Source organism: Penaeus monodon, chromosome 8 (assembly GCF_015228065.2).
Source record: "Penaeus monodon isolate SGIC_2016 chromosome 8, NSTDA_Pmon_1, whole genome shotgun sequence".
In the NCBI taxonomy this organism is placed as follows: Eukaryota; Metazoa; Arthropoda; class Malacostraca; order Decapoda; family Penaeidae; genus Penaeus; species Penaeus monodon.
The window spans coordinates 2,799,980-2,814,979 of record NC_051393.1 but is presented as its reverse complement, the minus strand read 5'-3'; the positions used below and the strand labels follow the sequence as shown (position 1 = coordinate 2,814,979).

General features: G+C 43.3%; 1 protein-coding gene across 1 annotated transcript in view; it reads right to left on the bottom strand.

The window, feature by feature from the left end:
* LOC119575843 overlaps window positions 1-15,000 on the bottom strand; it is a 67,398-nt gene that overhangs the window by 18,284 nt on the left and 34,114 nt on the right. The window contains exons 5-10 of the mRNA XM_037923385.1: window positions 14,730-14,867; window positions 12,948-13,015; window positions 11,208-11,298; window positions 10,927-11,031; window positions 10,604-10,750; window positions 5,218-6,571 (exon numbers count right to left, since the gene is read on the bottom strand). Of these exons, the coding sequence (XP_037779313.1) occupies window positions 5,218-6,571; window positions 10,604-10,750; window positions 10,927-11,031; window positions 11,208-11,298; window positions 12,948-13,015; window positions 14,730-14,867 (1,903 nt within the window). The remainder of the gene's footprint in view (window positions 1-5,217; window positions 6,572-10,603; window positions 10,751-10,926; window positions 11,032-11,207; window positions 11,299-12,947; window positions 13,016-14,729; window positions 14,868-15,000) is intronic.

The following is a 15,000-nucleotide window of genomic DNA, read 5'->3' as shown; positions in this document are numbered from 1 at the left end:
TTCAGTGAAATATCCTTAGGGGTTAACACACTCTATTTCGAACGCATTTAAACCAAGAACCACTCAGATTACCATGCATAGCAATCGAGTTAGCTAGCGAAGGTCTACCGCGATGGGGGAAAGGGGAGGGGAGAAAATCTATGTATATTCAATATATATACCATACTTCCTAAGCCTCTTATGGGGGAGGAACCAGCATCCCTATCTTTAGATCCACGTGGTTGTATCCGAGGGAGAATGTAGATGCTAAATATTCAATGTTTTTCCTTCTTCTTTTTCTCCTCTTCCTCCCTTTTTATTGGACGGGAAACTCGCAAGAAATCAAAATTTAAATGTATTTCCTTTTTGTCCTTCAACCATTACCCGATCGACCCCCAGCGTTCAATAAAAACGGAACGTATTGAAAGTATATGGAGAATACGTACGATCCCTTTGGACGAATAAATTTACACTTTCAATATTTCCGGGTTGCAAGCGGCGAGGGGGATATATATATTCACGAATCCATATATTCAAAGACCAACTTTATCTGTGAGATGGGGAATATACATGGTATAATTTATGGGGTAACTGATAAGATAATAATCACGTGTTTTGAGATGAGATCGTAGTGCGTAAATGGAAGAAAAAGGTGTTCGAATGTATTTATGCTTCGGACTTTCGATCTTTCGCTTGTGTTCACGCATGATTTATTAGCAATAACTTTAAATTAAGCGGTAAAATGAAATCAGCAATGCTTTATTTTCGCCATAGTTGTTTCATAAAAAAAGAATATTCCATTGGATGTTATTGTTTTCTCGTTTGTTTGTTGACCAGGAATACAAACGAGTCCTGTACGAACAATTTTGAAAATGTCCACAATACATAAGGATTCAGAACGATGAATTAAAAGGGAACGGTAGGATTTTATCGACGACTTTCATGTATAAATAAGTAAATAAATAAATGATCGCAGGACCTAACAATTTGGATCACACATTGAGAGCATTTTGTGTTTGTTTGTATCATGCGGAGTAAAGAGAAGTGGAAAGGGTTGTAAATTCTCGAGTTATGCTATGTAAAGGAAGGAGGCTATGCAGTACAAATAATAGCATACGTGCCAATCTTTTCTTTTCGAGAGAGGTTAGAAATAATGTCTCGTTATAGCTATCAATCGGGTTACTACATGTTAATTGTCATGGGAAATTTCGAAAAAATTTAATATAAGGTTATTCCTCTGCATTTCTTTGAGGGATATTAGATATGATCAAGGTACCAATTTTTCTTCGTACAGTGAGGTATAGATTTTTTTTTTTTTTTTTTTTTTTTTTTTTTTTTTTTTTGTGTGTGTGTGTGTGGTTGTTTTGGGTTTGTGTGTGGTGTGTTGTGTGTGTGTGTTGTGTGTGTGATTGCCTGTTATTACTAATACTCGAGTAAATCCACAATTTCCAGAATACATAGCCGTAAATAACTTGACCGATAAATGAGGACTGCGCAGCGCCAGGCGAATCTAAAACAGGAATTTGTGCACAAAAACGGACCTTGGTGCCCGCAACGACGACAAAGGGCGCCAGGTTTCTTAGTACCAACAAAAGACTTGCTTGGCGGAGAGGCGGATACTGACTGATTTTTATTTCACCGTTTTCTTTGGTTTTATTTAATTTTACTTTGTTTTATTATTGTGTTTGATTTTTTTTTTTTTTTTTTTTTTTGGAGGGGGGGTGACTGGGGTAGAGTTCGTGGAAGGAGGGAGAGAAAAAAAAGAGAAGGAGAGAGAGAGAGAGAGAGAGAGAGAGAGAGGGAGGGAGTGTGCATGAGTGTGTGTGTGTTATGAGAGAGAGGAGAAGAGAAGAGAAAGGGGAAAAGAGGGAGGGAGTGTGTATGAGTGTGTGTGTGTGTATGAGAGAGAGAGAGAGAGAGAGAGAGAGAGAGAGAGAGAGAGAAGGGGAAGGGGAGAACAAGAGAATAAGAGAGAATAAGAGGCAAAATGAGAGCAATGATAAATCTGTTCATATAATCACAGTATATCTGAATCTGAAATTTCGCCTGAGATAACGAGGACCCTAAGGAAATAACACTTATATTATGGTGAGAGTAATATTAAACTTATGCAATACTCGTGTGTGTGTTTTGTGCTGTTGTGGGGTGTGGGTGTGTGTGTTGGTGGTTTTGTGTTTTGGTGTGTTTGTGTGGTTGTGTGTGTGTGTGTGTGTGTGTGTTGTGTTGGTGTGGGGTTTGTGTGTGGTGTGGGGGTTTGTGCGTGTGTGTGCGTGTGTGTGTGTGTGTGTGTGTGTGTGTGTGTGTGTGTGTGGTTATTTATTTTGGCGACAAAGCTCATCTTCAGAAATCCTTGGAGCCACAATAGAAGGTAAAATGACAACTCTTGAAACCACATCAGAACACGAAAATACCGCAGCCTCTTCTGTCCCTTTAAAGATGAGAGAGACTCGCTTCGGGTCAAACGTTAAACTGGGAGGACTCAACGTCGACGTAATGAACCGTCCTACCATCTCTAAAAACTGGACACCCCAGTGAGACACCTTTATTAAGTCTCGTCCCGATGGCTCTCCGCATATAGAGGAAAACAGAGAGAAAAAACATCACTTTCACCTACAAACCCAACCCCCTTTCTCTGCCCCCTCGTCGCTCTAACCCCTCCCCCCCCTTCTGCCCCCTTCGTCGCTCTAACCCCTCTCCCCCTCTTCCCCCTTCGTCGCTCTAACCCCTTTCCTCTCCCCCTCTTCCCCCTTCGTCGCTCTAACCCCTTTCCTCTCTCCCTCTTCCCCCTTCGTCGCTCAAACCCCTTTTTCCCCTCCCCCTCTTTCCCCTTTGTCGCTCTAAACCCCCTTTCCTCTCCCCCTCTTCCCCCCTTTTCGCTCTAACCCCTTCCCCCTTCCCCCTTCGTCGCTCTAACCCCTTTCCCCCTCCCCCTCTTCCCCCTTCTCCTCTAACCCCTTTCCCCCCCTTCCCCCTTTGTCGCTCTAACCCCCCTTTCCCCCTCTTCCCCTTCGTCGCTCTAAACCCCTTTTCCTCTCCCCCTCTCCCCCTTCGTCGCCAACCCCTTCCCCCTCTGCCCCCCTTCGTCCCCTCTAACCCCCTTTTCCTCCCCCCCTCTTCCCCCCTTTGTCGCTCTAAACCCCCTTTCTCTCCCCCCCTTCCCCCCTTTGTCGCTCTAAACCCCTCTCCCCCCCCCTTCCCCCTTCGTCGCTCTAAACCCCCCTTTTCCCCTCCCCCCCCCTTCCCCCTTCGTCGCTCTAACCCCTCCCCCCCCCCTTTCCCCCTTCGTCGCTCTAACCCCTTTCCTCCCCCCCTCTTCCCCCTTCGTCGCTCTAACCCCTTTTCCCCCCCCCCTCTTCCCCCTTCGTCGCTCTACCCCCCCCCCCCCCCTTTTCCCCCCCTCTGCCCCCCTTCCCCCCCTTTGCTCTAACCCCCCCCCCCCCTCTTCCCCCTTCGTCGCTCTAAAACCCCCCCCCCCCCTTCCCCTTCGTCGCTCTAACCCCCTTTTCCCCTTTTCCCCCCCTTTTCCCCCCTTTGTCCTCTAACCCCTTTCCTCTTTCCCCCTCCCTTTTCCCCTTTCCCTTCCCCCCCCCCCTTTCCCTCCCCTTTTCCTCCCCCCCCCTTCCCCCCCTCGCTCTAACCCCCTCCCCCCTCTTCCCCCTTTGTTTGCTCTAACCCCAAAACCCCTTTTTTCCCTCCCCCCCTTTTCCCCCCCCCCTTCGTCGCTCTAACCCCTCCCCCCTTCCCCCCTTTGTCGCTCTAACCCCTTTCCTCTCCCCCTCTTCCCCCTTCGTCGCTCTAACCCTTTTCTCCCTCTTCCCCCTTCGTCGCTCTAACCCCTTTCCTCCCCCCCTCTTCCCCCTTCGTCGCTCTAACCCCTTTCCTCCCCCCCTCTTCCCCCTTCGTCGCTCTAACCCCTTTCCTCCCCCCTTTTCCCCCCTTCGTCGCTCTAACCCCTTTCCTCTCCCCCTCTTCCCCCTTCGTCGCTCTAACCCCTCTCCCCCTCTTCCCCCCCTTCGTCGCTCTAACCCCTCTCCCCCTCTTCCCCCTTCGTCGCTCTAACCCCTCTCCTCCTTTTCCCCCTTCGTCGCTCTAACCCCTCTCTCCCTCTGCCCCCTTCGTCGCTCTAACCCCTCTCCCCCTCTGCCCCCTTCGTCGCTGTAACCCCTCTCCCCCTCTTCCCCCTTCGTCGCTCTAACCCCGCTCCCCCTCTTCCCCCTTCGTCGCTCTAACCCCTCTCCCCCTCTTCCCCTTTGTCGCTCTAACCCCTTTCCTCTCCCCCTCTTCCCCCTTCGTCGCTCTAACCCCTCTCCCCCTCTTCCCCCTTCGTCGCTCTAACCGCTCTCCCTCTCGTCAAGCGGCGTCTGAAACAAGTGAGGGCCCTCTCGACGCCCCTGTGCAAGAAAAATCTTTATGGCTTCGCCCCCAATATCTGAAGACACGGGGAGAAGAACGCAAACGAACGCGCAGCATTTTCTCCCTTTTCTTCTTCTTCTCCTCGGAACGGAGTCTCCGGACGTGCAATTTAAGCTGCAAAAAGAGAAGGGAAGTATTGTTGAAATGACGGTTTTGCAACAGCTCGGGGCTGACGAAGGAGGAGGAGGAGGAGAGGACGCTCGTATGGGCAGAGGCTCCTCGGGTTTCGGACTCGGAAGGAGCAGGAAGGTCCTTTGGCCATATATATATGTTTATGGTTATAGGACACATTATGTCGTCGTCTCATCCTGGAAGTCTCATGACAAACCTGTCTGCTTTATACGTGGTGACCCGATGGCAGCTCACGACACGGGGGGAAAATTGATATGAGGAGAGCTGGAAATGCGACACTTTTCATGGTCTGGATTTATAAGGACAGGCGCACACGCGTTGACAAAGAGGGAACCGCTACCCGTGAAAGAAAGGACGAGAAAGGAAGTAAAAAGAGAGAGAGAGAAGTTTGAAAAAGTGTTGGAAACGGGAAAAAGTGAGAAAAGGTTGATATATGGTAAAAGTGGAGTTGAAAAGAAAGAAAATTAATTGAATTCAAAGAAGGAGAAAATCAGAGAGAAAAGGCACAGATCAAGGGGGAAAATAAATCATATGAGAAAGATATTTAGATGAAAACCGAGAAGAAGGGAAAGGCAAAACACAAAAGGAGACAAAACCGAGGGGAGGAAGAGTCGCGGAGAATGAGAGAGTTAAAGAGTTCGCGGAGGGAGAGAAGGGGAGAAGCACAAAGACAAAGTGTGTACAGTGACTTACGAATGGGGCCGTTCTCCTGCACTTCGCCGTACATAGTGGAATTTGGAAAGACGGGCGCGTTGTCGTTGATGTCCTTCACCACCACCGTCACCACAGTCTCGACGACGTGCACCCGCCCCCCGCCACCCGAGGTCCTTCCCCCGGCGGTCGTCCCGAGGAGCACCTTCGGTTCCTCAGCGTCCGTGGCGAGGCTGTAGACCCCGTAGTCTTGGCACCCTCCGCCGTCCCTCCCTTCGTCCATGTCGTCCTGGGCCTTTTCCCGTTTGTGGTTCTCCTTTTCTCTCATTTTTTCGTTCTGCCCTTTCCTCGCCTCTCCTGCGTTGGCTCCTGCGATGCTTCTTCTCACCTTCCCGCGGCGACCTGGGACACTCCGGTAAATTTTCGGGAAAGTTTTACGGCCGGGGAGTGAGATGTTTCCGAGATTTAGTGCGGCCTCCGCCTCGGGACTCAGGCCGATGGGCAGCCAAGGTCGACCGCTGCCCCTTTTTCTCAGCCTCTTCTGCGTCGGAGTCGTTCCGTTCTCCGAAATAAAAATCCATTTGCTCTTGGCGTTTTTGGAAGGGTTCCTTCTCCTCCTCCTCGTCTTCTCGTCCTTCGAACCCGGAGGACTTCTCCTGAGGCTGCTCTGGCGTGTTCCTGCTCTTGCCTGATGGCCGATCACCATGGTTTCTGAACCTCCCGGATTCCTCCTGGTTCTAGTGTTCAGAAGTACTCCTGAGGCTTCCTTCGAGGCGAGTCTTCCACCTGCGTACCGCGCGTGCTGGGCGCGAGACTCGACTTTGTGTCGCGAAGGAGCGTGGCGCGGGGGGGAGGGGGAGCGAGGGGGAGAGGCTTGCTCCCCCTTCTGCAGGCCGTCCGGCTCGTGCTTCAGTCGGCGCTCTTGAACCTCCTCGAGGCGATCGATCTCCTCCTCATCGGGTTTTCGACGCGTTCTGTTCCTCCTTTTGGTCTCGTTGTGGCCCGCTGGAGGAGGGACGTCTTTCGGGACCACAAGTCCTTCGTGGGAATGCTCTTTCTTACGCTTCCTCGCCACAGGAAGCGATAACTCCGCCTCGGAAGAGAGAGGGTGCAGGCGCGGGGTTCGTGACCTAGAAACGTCACGGAAAGGGAGCGCTTGCCCCTTTGACCTTCCGCCGTCGCCGTGGAGAGGAGATTCCCCCTCGGGCTTCGCAGAGGAGTGGGAGTGGAGGCGCTGACTCTCCGGCCTCAGAGCTCGCCGGACGTGGGCGTGGGAAGAGGCATTGGCAGCGCTGGACGTCCTGGCGTAGCGGGACGACGGGTCGTGCTGGCCGTCGCGCACCTGGACTTTGAGCTTCCATGTGGGTCGTCCGTGGGGAGGGTCGCGGTCCAACGCCTGAGGGGAAGGAAATGAGGGGATCAGCTCCAAAGCGCTTAGATATACAAGTCATCCTCGACACACTTAAAAATCACCCCGAGCGTTTGTGTATGTATGCTATATATGTACATATATGTGTGTTTGTGTGTGTGTGTGTGTGTGTGTGTGTGTGTGTGTGTGTGTGTGTGTGTGTGTGTGTGTGTGTGTGTGTGTGTGTGTGTGTGTGGGTGTGCTTGCATGAAGCCTTAGTCATAACACAGGGAAATTATGAGTTGTATTATAATTGTGTGACGTCCCTTTGGCAGCGTACAACTGAACGCTAACTATCCGTCTTGTAGAAGAACGTAGACGAAATTTCCAGATCGTAAGGAACGCCCCAATACCTCTATTACGTTCTCTCTGTGAATGGAATAATTGTCTTGTGATGGGGGGAAGGGGGGGAGGGGTAGAATCACTGGTAATGCGAGCCTACCGAGTTAGCTTTCATTTTTTTCTCTCTTTTTTTAACGAATTCTTGACGTTAACAAAAGCAATGGCGCCATTTTTTTTTCTTGGGGGGGGGGGGGATTTTTTAAAGCTCACGCAAAATTAATCATAGAGAAAAAAAATATGAATAGAGCTTAAACCGACGACTTCATTCCGGATAAGATATGTCAAATGAAAATCATCAAACCATCACCTTATTCAGAAGAGCTTATAAAGATAATTCCCAAGTTTGCTCGGACCGTCAGCTATTAACGAAAGAAATGAGGTGAAAAATCCATTTTGAAAAGTGAACTCGCTCCCCCCACCCCCCGCCTCCTTTCCCCTCATTTCCCTCTCTCTCCCCTCGCTCTGGAAGGTATGCTGGCCTCGCTAGGGTTTTATGAAGTCATCCTTCTGTTTATTTTGCTCCGAGTCTGCAGGAAATGGTCTCAGACCCCTTGCTCTTTCTCCCTTCAAGTCGCTCCTCTCTCTTGCCTTTTCTCTCTCTCTCTCTCTCTCTCTCTCTCTCTCTCCTCTCTCTCTCTCTCTCTCTCTCTCCTCTCTCTCTCTCTCTCTCTCTCTCTCTCTCTCTCTCTCTCTCTCTCTCTCTCTCTCTCTCTCTCTCTCTCTCTCTCTCTCTCTCTCTCTCTCTTGTCTGTCTGTTTCCTTTTGTTTGTCTCTGTTTCTGTGGCTGTGTTTGTCTGTTTGTCCGATTTCTATTATCATCATTAACATTATTATTATTATTATCATTATTATTATCATTATTATTATTATTATTGTTATTATTATTACTATTATCATTATCAATATTATTATTATTATTATTATTATTATTATTATTATTATTATTATTATCATTATTATTATTATTATCATTAAAATCATCATTATCATGACTATTTCTTGTCATTATCATTATCATCATTATCAACATCGTCATTGTGTTTCGCTTGTCTGTCCGTCCGTCCGTTCCCATGGAACGTTTACATTTTAAGTATGAAAAGATATTTCCTGTAACAACAGATCTGACTTTTTAATTGCGATGTAAGGTGAACATCTTATGCCTGGATCTTATTCCATGTGACTGAGGTCTTGAAGGCAATGCATTTTGTGTAAATTGGGTGATATTTGACATAAACACACACACACACACACACACACACACACACACACACACACACACACACACACACACACACACACACACACACACACATGAATGCACGCCCGCGCACTCTTCATAATATGAGTCTTAGTCTAAATCTCATATTATCATTAATGTCATTATTGTTCTTTTTTCTACCATCATTATTGTTTTTGTTATTATTGTTATTGCTATTATTGGTATTATTATTATTATTATTATTATTATTATTATCATTATTATTATTATTATTATTATTATTATTATCAAGATTATCATTATTGTCATTATTATTATCATCATCATCTTCATCATCATCATCATCATTATCATCATCATCATCATCATCATCTTTATCATAATATATCATCATCATCATCATCACCATTGTTATTATCATTTTTTTCCGAAGAAAATACACTGTAGATGAACGGTAGAGAGGAAAGGGGAAAGGAGGGGGAGAAGGAGAAAGGGAGAAGTATGAAGCCAAAAGAGAAAAAGAGACATGGAGGAAGGGGAAACAGAGGGATTGAAAAAGAAATAAGGAAAAGGAAGAAGGACCTCAGATAAAACGGGGGAACGGGAGAGAGAGCGAAGGGGGGTTAGCGTAAGAGTGAGAGAGAAAGAGGGAATTTAAGGAATATTTTGGAATGAGAGAAGGAGGCAGAGAGAGAAAAGAATAGGTAAAGAGAGAAGAGGAGGAAAAGGGAGAGAGGAAGCCAAGGGTAGAAGAAGCGCGTAAGAGAGAGAGAGAGAGAGTGGCAACTCTTAATTTTATATTTTCCATAGAATTTCCATACAATTGCATGTGATTTATTACATGTCTTATCGATGTCATTATCATTATTATTATTACTATAATGATAATAACAATAACAATAGTAAAAATATAATGATGATGAAGGCGATGAAGATAATAATATTAATAATGATGATAATAGTAGTAGGAGTTGTGATAATAAAATATCATTGTTATTATTATCATTATTATTATTATTATTATTATTATTATTATTATTATTATTATTATTATTATTATCATTATCATTATTATTATTATTATTATTATTATTATCATTATTATTATTATTATTATTATTATTATTATTATTATTATTATTATAACAATAACAACAGCAACAAAACAGCAACAGCAACAACAACAACAACAGCAATAATAATAATAATAATAATAATAATAATAATAATAATAATAATAATAAATAATAATAATAATAATAATAATAATAATAATAATAATAATATCATCATAATAATAACATTAATAATGATGATGATAATAACAACAATTTCATTAATACTAATAACAGCATGTAAAACACACGAACACAGTCTATAGAATCGACAATAGTAAAGTTTATAAGTAATCTAAGGCACTTTACAATTCAAAATCTTTCGTTATTATGCAGTCGGAAACACCAGTTCTTATCGACATCGTATTTTTGTGTTGACCAATGTGTTTTTTATACAGGGAGAGAGAAATATTATGGTCACTTCCAGCCAGGATATGCGCTTCACCACAGACGTCGTTTCAGTTACAATGGTGGATGTTTTGTGTGGTGACTAACGTGTGTAGATGTGTGGATAACGTTACAAAAGATAGATAGAAGGGTAGATATATAGGGATGTTGATGGGTGAAGAGATAGAGGGAGAAGGGGGGAGGGGAATTAATATTTTTCTATACCTGTTTGTGTATTTATTCAACATGAAGTGTTTTATATCTGTTCATCTGTATGTCTATAGATGCGTGTGTTTGGGTACCTGGTAATTTTTCTTGATTCATGGGTCACATTAATCGATGCGGAAACTGCTTTTCGTTGACAAAGGCTTTTTATCAGAAATGTTCGTTATAATAAAAGGTCATTCTCAGCAATTTTTTCTTTCTATTTCCTTTTTTCCCTTACATCCTTCGAATTATTTGAGTTATTGTTTCCTGTGAGAAAAAGGCGCCGCAAAGAAATTATTTCTTGGCCGTTCGAGTTCCGTCTTTGAAGTTTTACAGAGGACGATGTACATTTAGATAGTTTATGAAGGAGAGGTCACGGCCGAGGGTGTTTTATGTTTTCCTTTTTTTTCTTCTTTTTTTTTTAGAAGGACGTCTTATTTGCCAAACACAAGAACAAGTTTTTTGAAAGAGATATCACTGGATAAATCATTCGTTTAGGAATCGATATGAACACTCGTCATTTCGAAAGTTGCAGTTTCTAACTCAACCAGATAGTCAACACAGGAAGAACCAGAAGGGGAAAAAACGAACGAAAAGAAACGGCAATCGAGTCGCAACACAAGTTTCTTTGATAAATCATCTCTCTCAATGCTCTTATTTACCAGCCATCTATTACCTCTCGGGCGTCGCGCTGGGTCCAGTCGAAGCCGATGATTGGCGCCGATTGAGGGATCGATGGCAGAGCCGTACCGTCTCAAGATCAGGTCGGGAATATGAAAGACCAGGGTTGTTGGGACTCCGTAGGTGGTTCGGCGTTCCGAGGCAATAAAGACGGAGGGTTTGTTCGAGATTAGCGGTGCTGCAGCTCAAGGCAAACCCCTTAATGATGGGTTGGACCTGAACCGGTAATGCTTTGGAGAAGTGAATAGTCTCTCCGGATACACGTGTCTGTATTAGCTACGTGAGCGAGGTCCATGCAAGGATACACACAAATACATGAATGTGTATATATTCCTGAATGTGCGCATACACGTGTGTATGTTTATACATAGCGTCCATGTATAGAACTAAACATATGGGTTGTGTGTGTCCTCATCACAGTGCATGTCTTTGAGCACACGTCTCTGAACAGCAAAATTAACATAAGTCAAAAGACCCAAGTACGTAATCTCTCTTATCTGAAACACCAGTAAAATCACCGCTATTGACGTATACCAAGAAAAGCGTAAAATGTCTTTCTGCACACACCTACGTTCCACCCAAGAATTGCCTTTCATTCTACTGGATATATTCTTCAGGGTCGATGTCATTTGCCCCCCCCCCCCCCTTAAAAGATAATAAAAGAAGTATTAACTTCAGCGGACTTCAGAAGTTCTTGAATCGTGAATTCGACGCGGATACCATGAACATTTAAATTTGGGATCATGTGATCAGCTTTGACGCATCTGAAGGACGGAATGATAATTTATGCAAACGATTTTGAACACTCGGATTGAACAGCGCGGTAAGACAAGGAGATGGGTATGTTTTTCCCCTATCTTGCGATCCGTTTCAAAATATTTCACTCGATTTGTGAGTAATATCCCGTTTTATATTCAATGGTCGACAAGAATGGCTTGCGTAATTCGTTACTTGTGTTTATGTAAGAGAGATAGGGCTGAGAGCAGAGAAAAATGGGTGAATAAATAGACAGATAGATAGATAGATGAAAAACAAAATGCATCACGGATTCCAGATTCGAAATGAACAGAAGTGTAACGGAAAGGTTTTAAAACTATATAACTATATAACTGCATACGTGTATACGTGTGTGTCTTTGTGTGAGTGTGTGTGTGTGTGTGTGTGTGTGTGTGTGTGGTGTGTGTGTGTGTGTGTGTGTGTGTGTGTGTGTGTGTGTGTGTGTGTGTGTGTGTGTGTGTGTGTGTGTGTGTGTGTGTGTGTGTGTGTGTGTGTGTGTGTGTGTGTGTGTGTGTGTGTTTATATGTACATGCACACACACACAACACACACACACACACACACACCACACACACACACACACACACACACACACACACACACACACACACCACACAAAGTGTGTGTGTGTATATATATATATATATATATATATATATATATATATATATATATATATATATATATATATATTTATATATATATATATATATATATATATATATATATATATATATATATATATATATATATATATATATATATTGCAATGTAAACTTGTTGTCTATGAATACTTAGAACTCGTCACAAATAAAACATGACAATTTCTGAATCCCTGCTGGCGACATGGAGAGAAAATCCTAAAAACCCTTAGCCGTTCTGTATCCCACAGCACGGCGACCGCAGGCTTACCCTATTTAAACAACAGTATTAAATACAATGTATTGGATTAAGAGCCATTCTGTTATACAATTTGTGGGACACTATTGTCGGAAACTATTTCTGTAGTGTGTTTGTAGAATTTCATTTTATTAATTGGTTTAATCCGATTGTTATGAGCTGGGCAGCACAGCAAATTAAAGATTACTTGTCGGTAACTGAATATCACGGGGTCGGATGAAAATGTAATTGTGTAATTGTACTGCACAGAATTTGATTTGACATGAAGTGCTAATAGAAATGTGTGTGTGTGTATCGATGTGTCTGCGCGCGGCTGTTGGTCGCGTGTGTGTGTGTGTGTGTGTGTGTGTGTGTGTGTGTGTGGATGTGTCTGAGCGTGGCTGGTGGTCGTGTGTGTGTGTGTGTGTGTGTGTGTGTGTGTGTGTGTGTGTGTGTGTGTGTGTGTGTGTGTGTGGATGTGTCTGAGCGTGGCTGGTGGTCGTGTGTGTGTGTGTGTGTGTATGTGTGTGTGTGTGTGTGTGGTGTGTGTGTGTGTGTGTGTGTGTGTGTGTGTGTGTGTGTGTTTGTAAATACGTAGTTGTAAATATGTTTCACGGTACGCGATTGCCATCTGTACACCTGTATGGTTATGTTAATGTTTACTTGACTGAGATTTGTATGTGTACATGTATAAATCATTAAGTGGTAGCAGTCGTGTCCTTTTCATCCGAAACATTAGCAACACCTTAGCAGTTACTGGCTCTCAGGAAGTAACATGTCACTAACACGTTTAAGCTCACCTCTGAAAGTAATGAAACCTGTAAACTTCGGCGGAAATTCAGAAGTTGTGATCATAGATTGAGTTATAATTAATAAGCGCTTAACACCAAGTCCGTGTCCAGACTGTAAGTTTCGGAAATGCGAGGGATGGTTTATGCAAGTCACTGAACCGTTTCTGTTGAGATTTTGAATATGTTCCTCGTGTTCAATAAAGTTCACACGACAAATGCTAGGCGCCTAACTTAGTTGTGAACGTAACGCGTCCGTGTAAGAATTTGCACGTAAATGTGTGAACAAAATTCGCCGTGACAAATGTAGGAAGATTATGAACTAAAATTCATGTAACATGGAAACGCAACGGAAATTGTTTATTTTTTCTACAAATGTGAAAGTTCTTTTGCATATATATTATAGATGGCTGTTGATATTCACTAAGATGAGATGCTACGCTTGCACTGACCTCATGAAGGAAAGAATAACGTCAAACCGGTAATCAAAAGGATTTTTTTTATTGCAACCAAAAGAGAAAGATGAGAAAATACATACAAAATAAAGAATTTTGATGCAAGATAGATAGTGTACAAATATTTCAATCACTGTAAACCACGGCGATTTTCCTCAACCAAACGATTATCTGTAATCTACCTGTAATGTCGAGTTCAACAGATATACTTAGAACATAAGCATCGAATAACACTTATGCACTTATCATGATTTACGAATTTTCATAAACCTGGCAGTTGTAAATGTTTTGGTTTGATAATTTTGTTCAGGATAACATGCAGAACATGCACATCAGGGAGGGAAGGGGAGAGAGAGAGAGAGAGAGAGAGAGAGAGAGTGAGAGAGAGAGAGAGTAAGAAAGAAAGAACGAGGAAGAGAGAGGGAAAAAAAGAGAGACAGAGAGAGAGTAAGAAATAAAAAACGAGGGAGACAGAGAGAGAGAAAGTGACAGAGACAGAGATAGTGACAGAGAGAGAGAGAGAGAGAGAGAGAGAGAGAGAGAGAGAGAGAGGAAAAAAGAAAGAAAGGAAGAAAGACAACGAACGAGAGAGAGACAAACACAAAAAAATGAGAGACAGAGAGAAAAACAGGGAAAAAGAAAGAAAGAGAACGAACGATAGAGACACACACAAAAAAAGGAAAGAGAGAGAGAGAGAGAGAGAGAAGGGCATGAAAAGAGAAGAGAGAAGAGACGCGAGGAGTTCAAAGGCATAGAGTCATGAACGAGGCTATACTGTGTCCCTTGAACATCGCTTTCCTGCAGATCCATAGAGCGAACCGAGCCATGCGATCGGGACAGAAAAGCATGTAAGTCGGAAGAGAAAAATACTGTTATGTGGCACATTTCAGACGGGGATGTGGCATGGCTGCGGGGGAGAACACACCCACATGAACACAAGTCAAGCGTTTAGATCAGAATTATGAAATTATGTTAGGGAGATGACGTGTTCCTTTTGTTTTTCTTTCTTTGCTTTGCTTTTATTTACTGCACGTATATTTTCACCCACACATATATATGTATATATATGTATATGTGTATTTGTGTGCGTGTGTGTATGTATGTATGTATATATGTGCATATATATATATATATATATAGATTTGTAGATAGATAGATAGATAGATAGGTAGATTTTATATATAAATATATATATATATATATTATATATATATATATATATATATATATATATATATATATACATATATACCTATAAGATTCACCCACACTACCCCACACATCCCCACAACTTACTCTGTGCTGCAGAATCTCGCCCGTGTTGGGGCTGATGGTGAAGAACGCGCTGTAGGTGCCGTGGCCGTCGACACCATCCCCGCTGAGTGTGTAGAGCAGACCGTCTTTGTCTACAGTGTCCACATCTCTCGCTTCGACCTAATGAGCGAAGTGAGAGAGAAAGGAAGGCAATTAATTCCGGTGTGTTTATATAAAGCATTCTAGGTTTCTTTTTTTTACGTTTTATTTCGCTTTTTCGTTTTTGTTTGTTTTATTGTGTGTTTTGCGTTTG